At 37.8% G+C, this 20,857-nt stretch overlaps 1 protein-coding gene across 2 annotated transcripts in view; it reads left to right on the top strand.

Moving 5' to 3' along the window:
* The first annotated feature begins 1,956 nt into the window (after positions 1–1,956).
* Positions 1,957–20,857, top strand: part of THUMPD2 (THUMP domain containing 2) — a 38,500-nt gene continuing 19,599 nt past the window's right edge. For both annotated transcript variants that reach the window (XM_069583503.1, XM_069583504.1), the window contains exons 1-6: positions 1,957–2,133; positions 7,484–7,619; positions 8,960–9,363; positions 10,278–10,355; positions 13,053–13,105; positions 16,204–16,291. In XM_069583503.1, coding sequence (XP_069439604.1) covers positions 2,008–2,133; positions 7,484–7,619; positions 8,960–9,363; positions 10,278–10,355; positions 13,053–13,105; positions 16,204–16,291 — 885 coding nt within the window. In that variant the 5' untranslated portion in view covers positions 1,957–2,007. The remainder of the gene's footprint in view (positions 2,134–7,483; positions 7,620–8,959; positions 9,364–10,277; positions 10,356–13,052; positions 13,106–16,203; positions 16,292–20,857) is intronic.

Genomic DNA, 20,857 nt, shown 5'->3' on the forward strand with positions numbered 1-20,857 from the left:
CATTTTGCCTTTTCAGAATATTAAACATTAAAAAATTGCAAATTATCAGAACATAAATTATATGAGTTGATATCAAGAGATAGAGAGATCAGTACGGGCCAGGTCATGGCAGTGCTGCCCAAGGCAGAAGAAATAACTCCTCCAGCCTCAGGCTGGCCAGCAATGTACTTTCCTGGTTAGAACCACAGCTGAGCCAAGGCTGCAGAGTTTTAGGACTGAAGATCAGAAAGCTCATGTAACCTGACTCCATAAGAATTTTCACAATATATCCTAGTGGACCATGAGCTGGGTAGGGGGCAGGGCAGAGTGGAGGAATATCCACTTACTGAACTTGATATCCCACTGTGAACAACAGGAGACACACTTGATAGAGATTCACATTTAGTAGTTTCTGTATATCTGATTTATATAACTACAGAGCTAATTTAATGCTGTTTATTAAATAATATGAATTCTAGTCTTCAAGTGATGTATTCGTTGTCAATTTAAAATTCAGAGTTTAAAAAACACCTCTTCAAATACTGTTAAGAGAGTCAATCAAATCAGGTGGCCCAGACTGGATAATTTAGTGCAGAAATATTACCTGTTATATGAATATAAAGACATTTTGCTGGAGCATGGAAATGTCTGCTCTTGGGCCTAGAAATTCCCAGTGTTGGCCCAATGCTTGGAGAAGACAGAGCCTGGTCCTTATCTTAGGAGAGTAGTGGGGAGGGAAGAAGATGACGGGATGGAGTTGGTAGGAATGGAACAAAGCTCAGTATGTACAGTATAAATCAAGGCTTAGGTTCTAGCCTGAGCTATGCCCCTAACTCACTGTCCCTGAGCCTCTTTAAGCATCAATTTCCTCTATCTGAAAAATAAGAAGATGAATGAGATGATAGTATATCTCCTTTTAAAAAAATATTTCACACCTTTATTTTTAAAAGTTATATGTCAGAGATATAATTTGTTTTAAAGTCATGCTAATAAGTGTGAGCCTGCTATGTCACTTCAGTCTGCGTCTGACTCTTTGCGATCCCAAGGACTGTAGGATGCCAGGCTCCTCTGTCCATACGATTCTCTAGCCAAGAACACTGGAGTGGCTTGCCATGCCCTCCTCCAGGGGATCTTTCCCACCCAGGGATCAAACCCACCTCTCTTATGTCTCCTGCATTGGCAAGTGGATTCTTTACAACTAGCGCCACCTGGGAAGCCCACGCTAATGCATATTTTTTTATTGCCTGTTTATATTATTATAGTCAAAGATTAAAAATAAGAGTACACTATTTATACTCTTACTTGCCTTCTTATCCAAGTTCCAACTTCTTATCCAAATTCCGACTTATTGTTTTCTCCAAGGTACAACAGAAGGACCTATTACTGATGAACCTTTCTTTGTTATAGTCATTTAAAGAGTAGCAGTACAGGTGTTATAGGGAAATCATTTTTAAGGCTTCATTTTCCCACCTTAAAAAATATTGATTTGAAAATATTATTCATTTATTTTATACACCAACAACCAATCAGTTGGAATAGGATGTCTCAATATTAGCACAAACCAGTAATCTTATCCCCTATCTCACTACCGGGGAAGAACTGAGGTAAAATCTAATGGATATTTTAAGCAACGCCATCAGTTACTCCCTCCAGTCTTTCACACTATGTTGCTTTTCTATAGTCATCATTCATTTCTTTAGCATAGCGAAGCCATGATATCAGAGGCAAAGCTGCGCCATGATAGCATCTAAGGATCTAACAGATTAATGACAGCCTTTATTCTTCCCAGTTATATATCCCAATCACATCCCTTCCACCTGGGATTCTAAATAATTCCAGATGCCTGATCAACAAGCTTCCAATCCGTTAACCAAGGAGACCCACACGGCCCCCCAGCCGATCAGACGTTCCTGGGACCTTCCGGCCTGGCTCTCCCTTGCAACACCCGGCCCTTCGGCCCCTGCGCGCCGCCTCCGGGACCTCGGGGCCGCGCCGCGCGCACCCGAGGCCACGTGACCCCGAGCTGCCATGGCGGTGGTTCCCGGAGGTGCCCGCTCCGGGCCTCCGTCGGGCGCCCAGTTTTTCTGCACCGCGGGCCGCGGCCTGGAGCCCTTCCTGATGCGGGAGGTGCGGGAGCGGCTCGCTGCCACCCAGGTGAGTCGGCCTCGCAGCGAGCTGGAGCGCGAAGCAGGGCGGCCCAGGCGCCACCCCTGCCCGTGGTCCCTCCCCGCTGGGGTCGGCGCTCGACCCGCGAAAGCGACGCGAACCCCTCGCTGTCTGCCCGCGAACCCAGTTCTGCTGGCAGGTCCTTTAATTACTGCCAGAAAGACCCGCCAGCCCTTTCCCCTACACATCTGTCACTGTCACCGCTGAAGGTTTTTTTTTTTTTTTAAAAAAGCGATTGATGCGAGTTACTTCCTAGATTCTTTAAAGAAAAATGTTTGATAGTGCCTATAATTAGAATTAGACATGTAAGAATTCTTTCTTTCTCCAGCTTTAACATGCAAATATAATCGTCAGGTTCAGCTATTTTTGTCAGTTTCCTGACACTGTGTTTATCTCCTAGGACTGTTGGAAGGATTCAGTGATAAAGGTTATGTAAAGTACAGTCTAAATCCGCAGTAAATAGTAGCTAGAAAAATACTCTTGCAGAAGGCAGTGGCACCCCACTCCAGTCCTCTTGCCTAGAAAATCCCATGGACGGGGAGCCTGGTGGGCTGCAGTCCATGGGGTCGCTAAGAGTCGGACACGACTGAGCAACTTCACTTTCACTTTTCACTTTCATGCTTTGGAGAAGGCAATGGCAACCCACTCCAGTGTTCTTGCCTGGAGAATCCCAGGGACGGGGGAGCCTGGTGGGCTGCTGTCTATGGGGTCGCACAGAGTCGGACACGACTGAAGCCGCTTAGCAGCAGCAGCAGCAGAAAAATACTCTAGGATGCCTCAGAGAAGGAAGTTAGCAGTTGCTGGTATTATTACACTGTTAATTTCGATGAAATGAAGAAAGTTGTAAACATCAGTTTACGTTCTAGTACATGCTGAGCCTGTTTCTTGAAAACAGGGAAAGGATGTAATAGAAAAAGGCTCCAATGTCTTGATGGGATTATATATGACAGTGTGAATGATGTATTTTTGGAAAATGAAAGCTTATTGAAAGAAATTGACCACTCCACTCCCAGGACTCCTGAAGTGTTGAAAGCTCACAAAAGGAGTTTCTGTGATGATGATTGGGGAGAGGAGGATAGAGAGGCTCATGAAGAATGACATCAGTCTTATTACACTAACTGCCGTTTGTGGTTTTAGTCACCGAACATCATAGAGTGTTGAATGTAGCTAGTCTGAAAAAGCAACAGTATAATAGCAACTGCCGACATGGGTTAAGCATTTAATATGTCAGACCCTTAACTTTCACAGCAACCCTGTCTTTTGAGGTGAGCTCCACATTGAACAGAAGTGGAAAATGAAGCACAAGTAAGTCCAATAAAATACTCATGTCATGGAACCAGAAAATGGCAGAGCTGGGATTCACACCCAAGCTGCCTGTGAAATCAGACATGTTATCATGTTCAACCCAGGCAAGTTGGCACCTGGTTCCAGCTCCTCGAACACTGCGAAGCCATGACACCATGCCGCGCTGATTTTTGTTTTTTTCAGATGTTCACTTAGAGTTAGTTCCTGGTGTGAAAAATAGAGAAGGCTTGACCCAATCTGCATATGCTTCATTATTAGAAAACTGACCTCTCTGCTTGTTCTCAGTGTTTGCCGTTTGCACCTCCATGGTGTAGTTTGACATGTTCCTCTATTTTCTGTATTTCCTATAAATTGGAGTCCTATAAGTTATAGCTGGCACTTGGTCACGTTCAGGTTTGATTTTCCTCTGGTGTTGGGGCAAGCCTCTATATAGGTTCCTGGGTATTTTTAAATATTTAATTTATAGCATATAAATATATACTCTAGTATGGAGTGTATAGCGTACCTTAAAGAAATGTATTGGGTAAAATTAAGCTTTACTTTGTAATTCTGTTTAATGTGTTAAATACTGTTATTATAAAAATAAAAGTAGAAACAGTAATTTTGAAGATAAAATTCACTTTAGTAGAGGTGTCTACAACGCCAGCAAGCCAGGAGGCCCAGTCAGTTGATTAATCAGCCTTTAAAAACCCACATAGCAAAACAGCCCACATAGTAGGGTTAAGCAGATAGTCGAGTTATTTCAGTCAATTCATTTAATGGGATGATTGCATAAGCTTCTCTGAAGATTCTGTGCATTCCCTGTAGATTGGATACTTTTTAAAAAATTAAGTAAAATATATATTTTTAATTCTCTTCAAAAATGAAACACAAAAGCTCACACCCCACCTCAGTCCTTCACCTAGCACTTCAAAATTAATTCCGAAATTAAATGGCATCTGTAGAATTAGGAAACTTTGGTATCTCCTTGTACTGTACCTTACCTTTTGCCTTGGCTTAAGCTTTTCATCTTTGCATGAGATCTGACTCCCTCAATTTTAAAAGAAAAGCAAAAATACTAACTGCTTAGATATTCTAGCTGACAACAGAGCTGTTTTTTCTTTTAATAAAGGCTGTTATTTCATCTTCTGAAGTGTTAGAGATAAAACCAGTTGGTTTTAGACATTTTTAATGATTTAATTCCAAATGGAAAAAACAGATTGGGTATATAAATAAATTTTCAAGTAACAAATACTAGTGTGAAATATTCTAAAATGCCACAGCCCTCCCTAATTATTATAATTGAATATGATCAGTTACAAACAATAAGGAAAATGAGTAACAGTAGCTTCAACACAGTTTGAAATCATAAACACCAAAACTCATTTTTCTACTACTTTGAGATAGAATACAAAAAGTGAGCTATTAAAGCACTTTCATGTATATGATTGATTCTCACAGTGGCTGTTTTACCATTTCATAAACTACTTCTGATTACATGCTCATTTCTTATAAAAGGAATGTAGGCCTAATGTTAATTTTTTTAAATAAACAGAATAAACCAGTGTTGGTGTTGATTTTTAGAATGTATTTAACATTTAAGTGGCTAAACACATATTATTCTTATGATTGAGCACCCCAGTAGATTAAAGTACCTTTTAGGTCTTCTTAATTAACTTGATTTTCAGTCGAAAAAATTTTTTGTTCTCCACACCCTCCAATAAAATATTTTTAGAAGTTCATTATATAAATTGTCTCCCTTGATACTCAAGTAAATGAGAAAAGATCTTTGTACTATTAAATAACTAATTTAATGTCTAGACTGGTCTAGATGTTTGTATTAGTTTGTTTATAAGACTTGAATCTTAGAACCATAGATTTACAGTAAAATATTTATTTCAGTTCCCCCAGAATCTTAACTGGCTATTTCATGTGATGGCTTAATATCAATTATACTTTTAGATTAAGTAACAAAATCTAAACTTTAAAAAAAATTACCTTTTAAAATTTTGTTTCCAAGTTCTAAGCATTTTGAGGTATTCAATTTTGACTTTAGTGGGAAAATGTCACCTTTGTAATGAGAAAGAAGTAAATAAAAACCAGAACTTCTTGTTTTGGTTACTTCATTATCCCCTTAAATATTGATTCCTAAACATTCTTTTCATTCCCTACTTCCTCCGTCTGTCTTAGGTGCATTGCTAGTACCTAAAGTCTTTGGAGTTTTTAAAATTTATTTGTTTTTCCAGCTCTATTTAGATATAATTAATATATAGCATTATTTAAGGTGATTTGATACATTTATATGTTGCAAAATGATGACCACTATAGCATTAGCTAACACCTCCATCCCATCATGTAATCAGCATTACTTTTTTGATGTGAACATTTAAGATCTACTCTTTTAGCAACTTTCAGCTAGGTAATACAGAATTATTAGCCAAACTCACCATGCTATACGTCAGAATCCCAGAACTTGTTAATCTTACAACTATGGAAGTATTGGGGTTTTAATTGTCATCAACTTAGGGCTTCCCCAGCAGAGATTCTTCTTTATCAAGCTAGAGTGTAACTTTAGAAATTACCACCCCAAAAGCTTAATTAGAACAGGTCAAATCAAATATACCATACACTTGGAGTTCAAGTTCCCACTGAGTGGGAGCTGCCTATACACATGGAACACCCCTGATTCCATGGTTGCCTCAGTCCTAGGAGATGACTTAAAACCATGTTAGTTAGCCCGAGGCCACTGCTAAAAGGAGACTGCTAGGATCATCCACATCCATCCTGAACTTGAGGGGGTTGGGTTGACCCAAAAGGTTTAGGATTCCATTGGCACTGAGCGTCATGTGCTGGACCTCGTTTGACTCTCTCGGAATCAGTGCTCTTTTCATTTTCCTTTCTTCTCTGACTGTCCACATATCTGTCCTGTCTTTCAAGCCTCTTTCAATTTGATGCACACTCTTGCTTCTGTCCATCGTCTGGTTCCCACGGCCAAGCGGTTCATTATTTCTCCCTCAGTAATCTACTTCTCCCTCCAGCATCACATTCAGCACTCAGTCCTTTATGCCCCGTCCACAGAAATCTTTCTTCCAGCTAGTTTCGCACTGTCATAGTTTTCATCAGAAGTCTCTGATGGTGAACCATTACCATCTGGGGTAAAATCGTGACTGCTTTTCAAGCTGGGCCTGAGCTACACCATCCATCCGCCTGACACCCTCAGTCAGCAGCACACAGCAAAGGTGGCCATGCTCTCTTACAGTTTACTTCACCAGATTGTCATGCCCACCTCTGCATTCTTCCCCTTCATTCTTTTGTGAGAATCCCTCTAACCAAATCTTATAGGATTCTTTCCCAAGACTTTTACTAATGATGGCTTCCATCGTTAGTAATGCTTATTGTAACTGCAACTTATCAAAACATTTATTAACATTTTACTTTTCACCAAGCAAGTTGTTGTCTTATACATTTTACATTTTAATTGTATGTCAGTATATGCCTTTTAGATTATTATTCACCTTTAGGATTTATACTGTATGCTTCCTTGTAGACCATGAGGTAGATGTTTAATAAATACCTACTGATTAGGTTAAACTTGGTCTAGACACCTGATTTGTCCTATCCATTTTGCCTTTCCTTTGCCCACTTTTAGTAGTTGTGTGATATTCGATAATCAGTATTTTGTGTTCTTTTTTTTTTTTTTTTTTTTAGTAGAGTGCACACACACTTTCCAAAAGGTAACACAGAAAGATTACTGTCTTGGTCACTGACTATGTGACTTCATACAAATTATTTAACCACTCTAAGCCTCAATTTCCTAATCTATAAAATGGAGATGATAAAATATACCTTAGAGGGTTGTTACAGGATGAGGGGGAAAAACATTCAGAGTGCCTAGGATAGTCTAATGAATAGTAGATGCTTCAAAAATAGGCAAATAGGCATTTTTACTATTGTTAGTCTAGATGCTTTGTTTTAATGCATTAAGGGGGAGGGGAGGGAAATGATTCTTAATCTTACATTGAACTACATTAATATCTTTTTTTTCTATCTCTAGGTTGAATACATTTCAGGAAAAGTTTTTTTCACTGCCTGTTCTGACTTGAATATGCTGAAACAATTGAAATCTGCAGAAAGGTTATTTTTGCTGATTAAAAAGCAGCTTCCATTTCCTGTTTCTTCTGTAAGTAAAGGTAGGTGTATACCTGTTGCTTTTATCTACATGATATAGTACACTCCAAAGTTTTTTGCTTGGCAGTTAATATGTAGCCTTTTCGCATTTTTAAGAATCATTCATACCCCTGGGATCATTAATTAGTTATTTTTCTGTATTTCCTGAATATTATCACCTAATTGTGTTTCTTCTCTTTTACAAGTACTTGACCAATGTGCTGCCTTCCTTCTGAGATTTTAGTGTCCTAAGTCACGTTTCTTCCTTGAAAATTATGATCAGACACCTTCTCTAAGGCTATATATGGTTGGTTCATTTATTTAGATTTAGGAGCATGTAATAACCCCAAATGCATTGATTTAAATAATTGGTCAGAACTTATAAATTTTACCTGATGAGTGATATAATTGGAAAATACTACATAGTAAAATTTCCTATTGTGGGGAACGTTAAATTGATAAAGCATTAGACTTAAAGAGGGCTTAAGAGATTTCTTATCCACTCCCTACTTTTATAAATATGCTGCTGAAATAATGTAAAGATACTGGCAAAAGCAAAAAAGGATCAGCTACAGCTGGATAAAACATTGCCTTAAACCTTATTTTGATTGCTGCTTGTGCACAAGAAATCATGTCATCACAGCCTATAATAAACTGTGTCAGGAGCAATTCAAATGGTGAGAAATCAAGATGGGGCAGAAAAATTGTTCTAAAACAAATCCTCAGATATTACATTGTAAGGTCAGTATAATTTCATCCCAATATTCCACACACTTTCATCTTTAAAGAACTACAGTAATTACTCTTTGATCATCTTGATGGCTTTTGTTTATCAAGAAAAGATTACATTTTACTAAGCATGACTGCCAGTTCCTAAATTACGAATGAGTTGTGTATCTGAAATGTTACTTTATGGAAACTCCTTTTATGATCTCTGCTAATATTTTGTGGTCTTAAATAGTCTCAAGATTCAGTTGCTCTGTTTTTGAGCTCTGTTTTGCAATTTACTCTATTTTTTAAAACTTAATTTTTTATAGGCAAGATCAGCATTACGTTAAAGATCAACAGACATTGTACATCTCTGTGTATATTGGAGAGATACATATGTTATCATAGGACAAATGATCTTGCTAAAGTAAATGGTAACTTTATAGGAATTTTAAAACAGGTTTGATGTTAAATATGGAATACGTGAATGAACTTTATTCTGCACAATATTCTTAAGTTAAATTATATAAGTTCCAGATAAAAGGGAAATCAGTATTCATGTAGCAATTTAATTAATTTTAAAGAAATAAAGGTAATGGGATTTGAGGGTGTGAATTGCTTCAGTAAAGGATAAACTGAGATTTTACTTATTTAGGAAAAATATTTAATGAACTGCAAAGACTTATAAATGATGATCCTGAAAGTTGGTTGAATGCCATTTCAATTTGGAAGAATCTTCTTGAACTTGATGCAAAAAAGGAAAAACTTTCTCACAAAAATGCTAACCCACTCAAAAGGAAAGTAGGAGAAGATGATACCGCTGCTAAGAAATTGAAAACAGAACAAATCCAAGAGATCCAAGAGACTAAGGAATGCCAGCTGGAAAAACAAATAGAAGAAAAACTATTGGAGCAAGGAAATTTTATCACTGAAGAAGGAAAATTTCAAGAACTTCAGAATGATGTAACGGAAGCTGCTGATACACGTAACCAGACCGACTTAACTTTCAGAGTCTCCTGTCGCTGCAGTGGAGCCATTGCAAAGACCCTTACTGCACAGGTACACTTGCCCCCCAGAGTGGATTCCCATTTTCTAAAAGAATTAATTATTCTTTGGATCAAAAATGAAGTGAAAACCTTTCTCAGCATGCATAACCAGGCCCAGACAGATCACTCGACCCAATCTCACATAACTAACTAAATCTCTTCTAAAAATGCATTTTCCTTCTTAACTTTACCTGAGATGCTTAAGAGGAATACTGTGCCAGTCTACATAAAGAGTTCCTTTTACTTTCTCCCTAAAAGTTTCCTTAAACTCACAGATCCTGTTTACATTTGGAAATTCTAATATCATGGCCCTAAGCTTTTTGGCTTTCTCTTCAGTTTGGTTCTGTGTTGATTGAGTGGTTGCTCTGTTCCAGGTCTTGCATGTGGGATCTTCCCAGGACCAGACTGAGATACACAGGTGTACTTAAAAGGAGAGCGAACACCACAAAAGGACCCTGAAAAATTTAGTGATATAGAGGGCGTAGGTGTGGGTCCTTGGGCCAGTCTTGAAATCAGACAGACTCTTCAGTCTGAACCTAATGCGGTAATTTTTAAACGGGTAATTTTTAAACATACAGGATTGCCATAGCTAAAATAATTCATCTTTCAGTTTGCATCTATTTCTTGGGACCTAGAATGACCATATTTATCAGGCCACAATCTGGTTATTTCACGTGTCTGAAATTACAAGGAGAGAGGTTACACACAAGTAAACGTCAATGCCATAAGATTTGTTGGGGTGGAAGAGGCACAGTGCACCCTTATTGCCTTGAATAGAAAATGCTTTCGTGTAGTCTTTTAATATTGTAACCTTAAATTACCATCGGATAGTATGAGTGATTTCCCTGCCAGTTTTTTTGCTTACATTTAAACTTAAAATTTTCATTTTTAGTATTCTTATCTTTTTTTAACCTGTTGCCTTTTCAGGAGGTAGGAAGAGTAATTGGAATTGCTCTTATGAAACAGTTTGGATGGAAAGCAAATTTGAGGAATCCAAATTTGGAGGTAATGAATGTTTATTTTATTTTATATGCTCATAACCTAATTCTTTAAAGACAATGTCAACTATTCTTTTTTTTTCTTTTTTTTTAATTGAAGTGTAGTTGACGTAAAATATTATGATTCACGTGAATTACACAGTGATTCAACATTTGCATACATTATAAAATCATCACAAGTCTACTAGCCATCTATCTCCATTCAAAGTTATTACAGTACAGCTGCAATGTCAACAACTTTTACTGTGCTTTTTAACTTTGCTTTAAGTTTTAAGTCATGTCTACATGGGTCCAGCAGTCTGATTCCTCCTTAGCAACAGAATATTGCAGATTCTTTTGCTAGTAGTTTTCACTGTAAATGTCGCATTCAAATTGAACTTTTGGAATGGAATTGTTTAGTCGCAGTTAAACTAAACACTAGAGATGCTCTCTATAATCACTATAATACATAACAAATATCTATAATAAGAAATTCTAGTTAATGTAAAAAATAAAATTAGAAAACAGACCTGTGTTAATAGTGGCTTTGTTAGGCTTGTGGGATTATTTTTCTTTCCCTTTTCTCTATTTTCAAAATTAATTTAATGAGGTTATACCATTTTTAATTGGAACAAAGTAAACACATGGGAAAATGAATTCTATCTATAACAAATGTTCTTCAGTGTTTTCTGAAGACCATAAGTTTGACCAGTAGTCATTTTTCTGATTCATTAATTGGTAGATTATTTTTGTATAGCTTTAAAAGGAGTAATGGCTAGTCAAATCAGAAGGCTTTGTGTTGTTTTCTGTTTTGTTATTTGATATTTTTTGCTTTTAAAAAGGCATGCCTAGCATATATCCTTTATTGCTGTTTGGCAAAATAATACTGAGAATGTTTTTATATAAGTGTATCTTCCGTCATCTCCCCGTCTGTAGTTTTCTTATTTTCTGTCTGGTTTCCTCCTCTCATCTCTCCCTGACTCCATCTCACTGTCTCAGAACTACAGTTTTCTCATAGTTTAGCTCATAAACAAATATATCTAATTTAATTCTTATCATCCATTTAATGCAAATAATAGCTGTTGGTAGAAATAATTGACATGAAACAAAATCGACAACAGAATCACACATAGTAAAATCTGTGTGACCAAAACTGACAGAAGAATCAAATTTTAGCAAATTTTGTTCTGTACAATTAACAGAGAAAACTTCATAGTGCAAAAAGCTGTACCTGATAACATTTGATATATAAAAATGTCAGTATATCATAACTTTAACTGTTAAATAGAAAAGGATCAATACCAATCAATAGCTTTGCTAACATGAATAAGATTAAAAAGTTGGAAAGTTTAGCTTCAGCCATCAAAGAATTAAACTAAATGGAATTCATTCCAGATTATTCTTTTCTTAGTAAAAGCTTATCAATAGTGGAATAGTTCTGATTAAACTATGTTAAAATACCTTTGGGGTAAAAGTATTAGGAATCGAATGTTGTTGAGGTCAAAGAGCAGAGTTAGAATATTCCATAAACCTCATCAGGCTAAAGGAGTAAGATTCTTTTAAAATTTATGTGGGCTACTGATTTCAACTTGAGACATTTAAATCCTCATCATGTCCTAACATGAGGACTATAGCTAACACTGCTGTGTGGTATAGGAAGGTTGTGAAGAGTAAATCCTGAGAGTCCTTATGCTGAGGAATTTTTTTTTCCCTTTTTTGCTTTTCTTTTTATCTACATGAGAAGATGGATGTTAGTTGAACCTATTGTGATAATCATTTCACAATGTACATGAATCAAACCTTCATGCTGTATGCCTTTGATGTATGTCAATTATTTCTCAATAAAGCTGGGAGGAAAATAGCAGGAGAAAGATGATAGAAAGGAATAAACTCTTTATATAACTGATGCACTTTGCTATACACCTCGAAGTAGCACAGCTTGTGGATTAACTATACCCCAATAAAAGTTTTAAAAAGAAAAAAAAAGCACTCCCTATAAATAATAGAGTGAAAGGTCACTCTTGCTACAGTGTATTTCGCTTAAGCAGATTTTCTGTTAACCATGGTATCAAGTCTTACTTGAGGCTAGAATAGGGGTAGATTTAGGTAATTGTCACTAACCTAAACGGAGAAGGCAATGGCACCCCACTCTAGTACTCTTGCCTGGAAAGCCCCATGGATGGAGGAGCCTGGTAGGCTGCAGTCCATGGGGTCGCTAAGGGTCGGACACGACTAAGCAACTTCACTTTCATGTTTAACTTTCATGCATTGGAGAAGGAAATGGCAACCCACTCCAGTGTTCTTGCCTGGAGGGACAGGAGAGCCTGGTGGGCTGCCATCTATGGGGTCACACAGAGTCGGACACAATTGAAGCGACTTAGCAGCAGCAGCAGCTCTAACCTACAATGCTTAAAAATCTAATATAGTTAGGGTAATTCAAAGAATCACTGTAAAGAAAAGTGATCTTGAGTTCTTCATAATGTGATTCTCAATATCAGTTGTTTACCAAATTGACTTCAGAATTTTTCTATGAGATGTACTTAAAATTTACTTTGCCTCCGCTCAATAAAAAAATACTATGGAACATTTTTTTCAGATATGAAGAGGTCTTGGAATTTCTTATTAAAATATAGGTTGTATAGCTTCAAAATGGAAGCTTTCAAATTGCCACGCGTTGGGTAATGCATTACCTGGTCCATTCTAACTTCAATATTTGTTCTTTCAGATCTTTATACATCTAAGTGACATTTACTCTGTGCTGGGAATTCCTGTGTTCAGGTACGTATTATTTCTAAGCTTCAGGTTTGTGTCTTAGGAGAGTTTGTAAAACTAAAAACTTTGTGTTTTTATTCAGAGTATGAAACACTGATATATCAGAGGGAGCTTAAATCAAAGCCTCTGAGTTCTTTGCTTGAACCAGTAAACTATTTGCATGGAACTTTGGATCCTGATTGGACTGGTTAGAGTTGTGAAAAGACTTGATCACAATAATCGACTGATGACATGTTTCATATTGAAAATCATATCTATTTTTAATTAAATTATTTTCACAGGCCCACATTTAAACTAAATTTTAGTCCATTGGCCTCTTGGATTTTTCATTAAAATAGAAAATACATCACAGTTCTTAAAATTCATCTTGAACATACTTCACATTTTACTGCAGTTTTTTTTTGTGGGAGAGTAATTCCAATTTTTAAAATCTTCTTCAGGTTTTCTCCCTAGTTATGTTGGGTACTATACAATAATAAATACAGTTGAATTTTTCTGAATATTTCTTATTCAGAAATATTTACTGAATGTTTATCATACAGCAGTACTTTCTTAGATGCTTTGGGAAGGAATGGATGGTTAGATGATGGAAATAATGATTTGCAGTTTCTTGGGAGCATGTAAATATTATTGGCATCTTCAAAACATTTTATATGCATAGCCATGTTTACATAGGATAAAGTGATTTAGATATCTTTTCTCTAGGTGATTCTAAGTATGGAATATTTTTAAAATCATAAAAATCCTATGGAAAGATCCCATTGACCCTGAGGTCACATTTGTGCATGTGTAAGCCCGGATCAGGATGTAAAAAAGAATGCTTAAGGTCATTGTAACAGTTGTATCAAATGGTGCACCATTGCAGTTGATTAGCACAGTGCTGAGGACATTCTGGATGTTCAAGAAATGCTGAATGATTGAGGTCTTGCTGTGTGCTAGTTATAGGATAGGCCCCACTAGCCTCGAGATTACAAAAATCATGTGCCAATAGTCACTTTAACACATAAGAGGTCATCACATGCCTCAAGGCCCTGTTGGCTTCCCTTGGTCCCCACCTACTCCGGTACCCTCCCAACTCTCCCAGACCAAACCGAACCCACTGGTTTACATCTACACCTACAAGGTGTCCAGGCTTCCGTACTTCAGTGCCTTTTGGAGTGCCAGGCCCTAACCCCTGAAGATGTAGATGGGGATACCCTATATATTATAGATAGGAAATGGCCTAAGAAAATGAAGAAATGGTATGAAAGATATTTCATAAGATATGAAATACAGGGAAAGGAGAGTATGTTTAGTTTATATCTGTAAGTTTTGCAGTACTTCTAGGTAAAAGGTGTCCAAACACACATTTGAAGATAAAGACCTGGGATTCAGGGGACTGATCTAGGCTAGAGATGGAGATGAGAATGTCTTCAACTTGGTGATAGATGGTGTGTAAGAGAATAAAGAAGAGATTCATATATGAGGACAAGAGGATCAAAAGCCACATTTATTTTTGTATTGGGGTAAAAGCCAGCTAAAACTCCGAATAAACACATTAGCCAGGTTCTGTGAAAGTAGAGAATCATTTTTATTTTCAAAGAGTTTATTTCTGAACAGTTCTTTTCCCTGAATAATTTTATTTTACTGATATAATGAGGCCCTTTTGTTGAAGTAATAGCAGATTAGTTTTGTCCAAGCAAAATAAGAATGGGTTCCCTTGTGTCACATATTAATAGAGTTGGCTCCCATAAAATAAAACCTCTATTAGCAAAAGTATGCACACAATAGTCAAAACTTTCAAAGGTTCTATATAAATCCCCGATGCGTAGAAAGACTTTGTAATGTGTATGGACAAAGACAGTTTTCCATGCCAATTCTATCTGTGTGTGTATGTGCCTAGAGTGAAAGTAGTTTCTCAGTTTTGGTTTTACCTAATGTGTTTTGTAGTGAGATAATTGCTGCAGTTAGCCAGTGAAGCAAGATTCATTGATCAAATTATTTTATAACTCTTCTGCCCACAAAGTTTATATCCTGGATTCCAAATCTCTGGATATAGTACTATTTACAGTATGAAATTTTATTTCCTGAAACACCTTTTCAACAAAAATAACCTAATAGTTTTATCATGCAGGCTTCTTCATCATAATAGTAAATACACAATTACACTGTTTTATTTAAAAGACATACCTCGTCTAATTCTAAGATGTTAAGAGGCTTGCAATAAATACAGAGAAAACAAGGTAACTTAAAGGGCAGAAAGAAAATGATGAAAGGAAATAGGGTTTGGAAAACACTGTGGCTTGGTGTAATGTTAGTAGAAGAGCTCTTAGTGGCTTTGAAACAGGCCTAACTGCAAAACAACAACCAAGCATCGATTTTTGAAATCATGCATCTTGTCTTACCAATAAATTGTATACACAGAATAGGAAAGTGCATTGAAATTGGCAAGGCAGTGTTGTTCACTGCACTAGAAACATGGAAATAATATTTTGAAAATCTGTATCAAATCTGGAAACACGGATATTAGCAATAATGGGGTAGAAGATCAAGTATGAAGTGATAGGTAATGGAGACCAGTGAACTCACTGGGGAGTCCTTGGCTTCAGCATTTCATTCAGTAAATTATTTTCAACAATGCAGTGTCAAGCTTCATTCCAACTTTAGAGAAAGGTGCAAATGAGCAAAAGGCAAACTTACAAAAGGGACCTTTTAGAAATTCTTTAAGGGTTAGCATCCAGTCAGCTGCGCTCCCTATACTGCGTCCGTACCACAGTGCAGTTTACTCCTTGATGACTCTGGATCAGTGAGAAAAGGTCTGTTCTACATGGGAAGTCAGGGAAGCATATAAAATTAGAAACACTTCCCTCATGTAGTAAGATTTTTTAAGTTAAACACATAAGGGTTTAAATTTCGGTTATCTAAAAAATTTTCCTTTCTGAAATACCACACTGGCTGGTTAGACAAGGCGCCAGTTAGAGAAGGTAATCTTGCATTAATAAAAAGGTTATATACTCTCTAACTTAGGGAATACTTCAGTGCATAATGTACAGGTATGAATGGGTTAATTTTTTTTGTTTGTATCCTATTAACATACAGTAATATTGGGTGTTGTTTTACTTTAGGGTTCCTTTAGCCTGCAGAGCATACATCAAGACAGCAGGGATGAGATCTACCATAGCCTGGGCGATGGCCTCCCTCGCAGAAATTAAGGTAAGGAACCTGTTCCTGTCCCTTTTAACTGAATACCAAGGTCCTTTCCATAATTAATTTACACAGCCTCTTATTGATGGTTGCTTTCTTTACTCTTTGGTTCTTTTAACTTTTTTTATTCTGTTTTTCTATTTCTTTTCTTGCCATTACACTTATGAACTGCAGAGAAAGGCTTTTGTCAAACTTCTGGGAGTATTTTGGCTATGAAAATGCTGAGTCAAAAGATAACTACATTTTATTATTTCTAATTTTTTGTCACAGTCATGTGGCCTGTACAACTTCTATTCCTTAAAATTTAACCAAGATCTTAATCAGTTTTTGTAAATGCTCCATGAACATAAGAAAATAATTTTATTTTCTCGTCAAGAGATGGCCTCTGTATCTTTTAGTTGCTGTTTTACTGTCTGCTCAGTACTGGAAGAGGTATTTTGAAATTTATTAGATTATATTTTTCAAGATTTTGCATTTTTATTCATTGTCACCTCATTCGGTAGTTTGTTCTGTAGTGTGGTTTATACTCATTTATGACTGTTCCTGCCTCATTGTAAAGTGTTCCTTTTTATTGTTATTACAGTTTTCATTATGTTGATTTGTAGGTTTAAACTTAAATTTCACTGTGTCTTATTAGTATTTCCATTCTTTTTTTCTTTGCATTTTCCTTTGTAGTTCTGCTTTTTCAACTTTGTTTTCAGTGTGCATTTTTTATAAACACAAAACTCTATCTTTATCCCACAATGATAGGCTCTTTAATTCAGTACAGTATTATGATAGATAGACCAGTTATGATAGATTTCCTTTGCAACTTCTTGCAGTTTCCTCTCTATTTTTGCTGCTTTCATCAAGTGAGTCATCTCATTGTTTTCCCTGAGGTTAGATTTTACTCTGTGTGCTGCTCCATTCAGGGCTCCCTCTCCCAGCTCTCTTAATTAAGCACAGGAGACTTGACTCTTACTGTTAAAGACATCAACTCTTTTCTTTGCCACACTGTTTTTACCACCGACACCCTGAACTTCCTGCTCTGTCCGCTCCTCCTTGTCATGAGATGAGACCTCCAGGGTACTTTTTCTCTTCTTCGTCCCACCTTTGCTCCTCCCTACAGTGAGACCTTTGAAACATGTTTACCCTCTTCCACTCGCAACTACCAGCTTGAACTAAATTATTTATTATGCATCAAAATTTCCAAGTATACCCCTGCTGTTTTCAAAAGTTCTTATACTGCACTTACATTACACGACCCATCCGTAATCATTAAGATGCAGTGTGTAACATGAATTCTGTATACACACACAGAGGTGGAGTGTGAGGTACATTGCTTCTCACCTTTCCTCTTCACTGTATCTTTCTCTCTTCGAGGTCTCAGCTCTGCTCTCTGTTGCTTGGACAGTCTCTTCTTGGTACTTTCCTCCTTACACTTCTTCTTGTCATCCGTGTGTCCCCTTTTGGCTTAGTATGAGATCCTTGAGTTGCGGTCCTTTTTTCTCAGAGGTCTGTAGATGGTGTTCCATTATCCTTTCACTTCCAGTGTTTTAGGGGAGCAATTCCTGCCAGTATGATTTTTCTTTTCCTTGATAGCTATCTTGTTCTTTTTGTTTGCAAGCTTGTAAGAGTTTTCTTTTTAATCCTCTAATCTCAGGGATATTACCAGATGTATCTTTTTCTGTTCAGCGCAGAACTAGGTAAGTCCGACTCCCTGAGTTCCCTTTCCAACTCTACCACTTACAGGCTGGGAAACTTTATGTAAGATCCTTAACATCTCTGTGCCTCGGTTTCTCACTTCCAAGATGAAAATAGTCATCTCATAGGACTATGTGAGAACGAAGTGAATCAGCATTTATCAAAGGATTAGAACACCACCTTGCATATTAGGAAGTACCTAAGTTTTAACTTCTGCTATGGTAATGTCAAGGAGGGAGAAATTACCTCGCTATCCCCCCTTGAGTTCTTTTGAGTGATCTTTAATCTTTTGAGTAATTAAATTGACACAAGACAGATTAACAGGAGAAAAAAAATTTTAATTTGTATGCATGAAAGTCTTATAGAAGTGGGACCCCTGAAGTGATGGCAGCAGGCTATTTATATATTATTTTTAGACAAAGAAACATTTGTGAAGATTTAACAAAACAAAGGGGTCTGTGCTTGGGGTAGCAGACTACTGAAGAAGTAAGTTCGTTTATCCAGCTTTCTCATGTATACAGCCTTGAATTCCCTAACTCTGGTGATAAAGATGCTTCCTATCCTCCTGGTAGAGGGAGGATACCTTCACTTGGGAGATTAAATTCCTGCTTTCAGGGGAAGAGAAGTGGGCCAGAGTGTATTTTCTTCTTAATATCATTTATTTTTACCTGCTGTTTCTTAAGTAACTTTTAATTCAAAATTATCAATATGCCGTTAAAGCATATTTGGGGGCATCCTGCCCTGGACCTCAACAGTAATAATAATTATAATAACTGTTATTTAGGATATATAATAATTATAGAAATCATTTTTTCCTCCAGCTCAGGTACTCTTTCATCCATTATTTACTTCTTATTTCCTCAACTATTTTGCTTTAGTGTCTTTTACCTTAACTCCCTTTTTTTTGCTTCTGGAGTTCTGTGATAAACATGTTAAGCCTCCTTTCTCACGTTTTCCATCTCTTTATATTTTGCCCATGTATTTTGAGTTTTCCTTGGACATTATCTTCCAAGGTATAACTGGAGTCACCAAAATGTGCTGTACTTTCTTGAAATGTTTAGGTTTAAAATCACAGATTTTTTTAGCTTTGGAAAATTGTGTATGTGTATGCCTAGAGAATTCCATGGACAGAGGAGCCTGGTGGGCTGCTGTCCATGGGGTCGCACAGAGTCAGACATGACTGAAGCGACTTAACACGCGTGCATGCATTGGAGAAGGAAATGGCAAGCCACTCCAGTGTTCTTGCCTGGAGAATCCCAGGGACAGAGGAGCCTGGTGGGCTGCTGTCCGTGGGGTCGCACAGAGTCAGACATGACTGAAGCGACTTAGCAGCAGCAGCAGCATGCTGTATTTGGTAAAGAACTGTCTGCCAATGCAGGAGGCAGAACAAACCTAGATTCATTCCCTAAGTTGTGAAGATCCCTTGGAGAAAGGCATGGCAACCCTCTTCAGTACTCTTGCCTGGAGAATCCCATGGACAGAGGGGCCTGGAGGGCTACAGTCCATGGGGTCACACGGAGTGTGAGGCAGCTTAGCACACATCACATGCTGTATTTGATCTCTCTAGTGGGTTTAACTTTTTCACATATTTATCTGTCCCCTCCAGAAGTTTCATTTCACTAGATGTGTGCTGTTTGTTCTGCCTGTTTTCACTCTCGCTTTTGAGGGACTTCCTCCCCTTAAATGTGCACAGCACGGTTCTTTTTGGGAGAACACAGTATGACCCACCGTATAAATGATCCCAGTATCCAGCCTTGATCCAGGTGGCCCCTCTTTGGAGCTTGGTACCTAAATCTCTGCACAAGCAGCTCAACCTTGAGTAGGCCAATGCCATGGAAACTGAAATTTAAACCTGGGGTTGTTAGGTATTTTTCATGTTCAATGTAAACCATTCTCCTTCATACAGATCATAAAAGCAAGGAAAACCAAGTTCTGTGTAAATCTTGGTTATTACTTTAAGCATATGGAAATACTTCTCTGCTACTGTCTATGTCCCCAGGTGTCATGACTGGAAAAGTCCTGCAGTAAAATAAGGAAATTGAAAAATATTTAAGGGCAGATCACCTCATCGAAGAGGGACTGTGGGGAGAAAGAGCATGGAGTTTGGTACATTTTAAGTCATTAATAAAAATTAGTTCTCATAGCGCTATTAATCTTAAAATTGTCATTTAAATCATTATTCTTTTTGTTACTTTTCTGCCCCTTCATGGGGGATCCATAAGACACTGGGGTAGAATTTAGTATCAGGGAGAAGCTTCTGAAGGACATTTTGTTTCTTTTCATCAGGTAGCCCCTGGCTCTGGCTGAACCCCGCTGTCTTCTGAGCACTCTGCCTTCTCTGTAGACAGACCAAGGGACCGCTGGGCCTGGAGCTGGGGTAGGTGTCCTGCTTGCATGTCGCTGCCCTTTCTGCCCAGGATCTCTCACTGCCTTAGAAGCACGTGCCATCCAATCATCCTGGTCGTCTACAGATCTCTTGTTGTACTAGTGTATACCGTTATTCGTGTCAGAAGTCTATCAACTCAGTGTCTGTGCTATCTGATCCCTTAGTGTCTTGCTCTCCCTGCCTCTCATGATCTGCTATAGTCACATCCTAGAATTTGTCATACCCAGGAAAGTATACCTTCCCCAGATCTCAGCAGTGCTGCTCTTACCCTCCTACTCCTGCCCACTCACTTCCCCTTGCGCCCTGCCATCGTGTTTTAACTCCATGAGGCCTCCAGTCACCGGTGGCCCTGTGCTGTGCTGTGCTTAGTCCAGTCGTGTCCGACTCTTTGCAGCCACATGGGCTGTGGCCCGCCAGCTGCCTCTGTCCATGGGATTCTCCAGGCAAGAATACTGGAAAGGGTTGCCATGCCCTCCTCCAGGGATCTTCCCGACCCAGGAATTGAA

This window comes from Ovis canadensis, chromosome 3 (assembly GCF_042477335.2).
Source record: "Ovis canadensis isolate MfBH-ARS-UI-01 breed Bighorn chromosome 3, ARS-UI_OviCan_v2, whole genome shotgun sequence".
Lineage (NCBI taxonomy): Eukaryota > Metazoa > Chordata > Mammalia > Artiodactyla > Bovidae > Ovis > Ovis canadensis.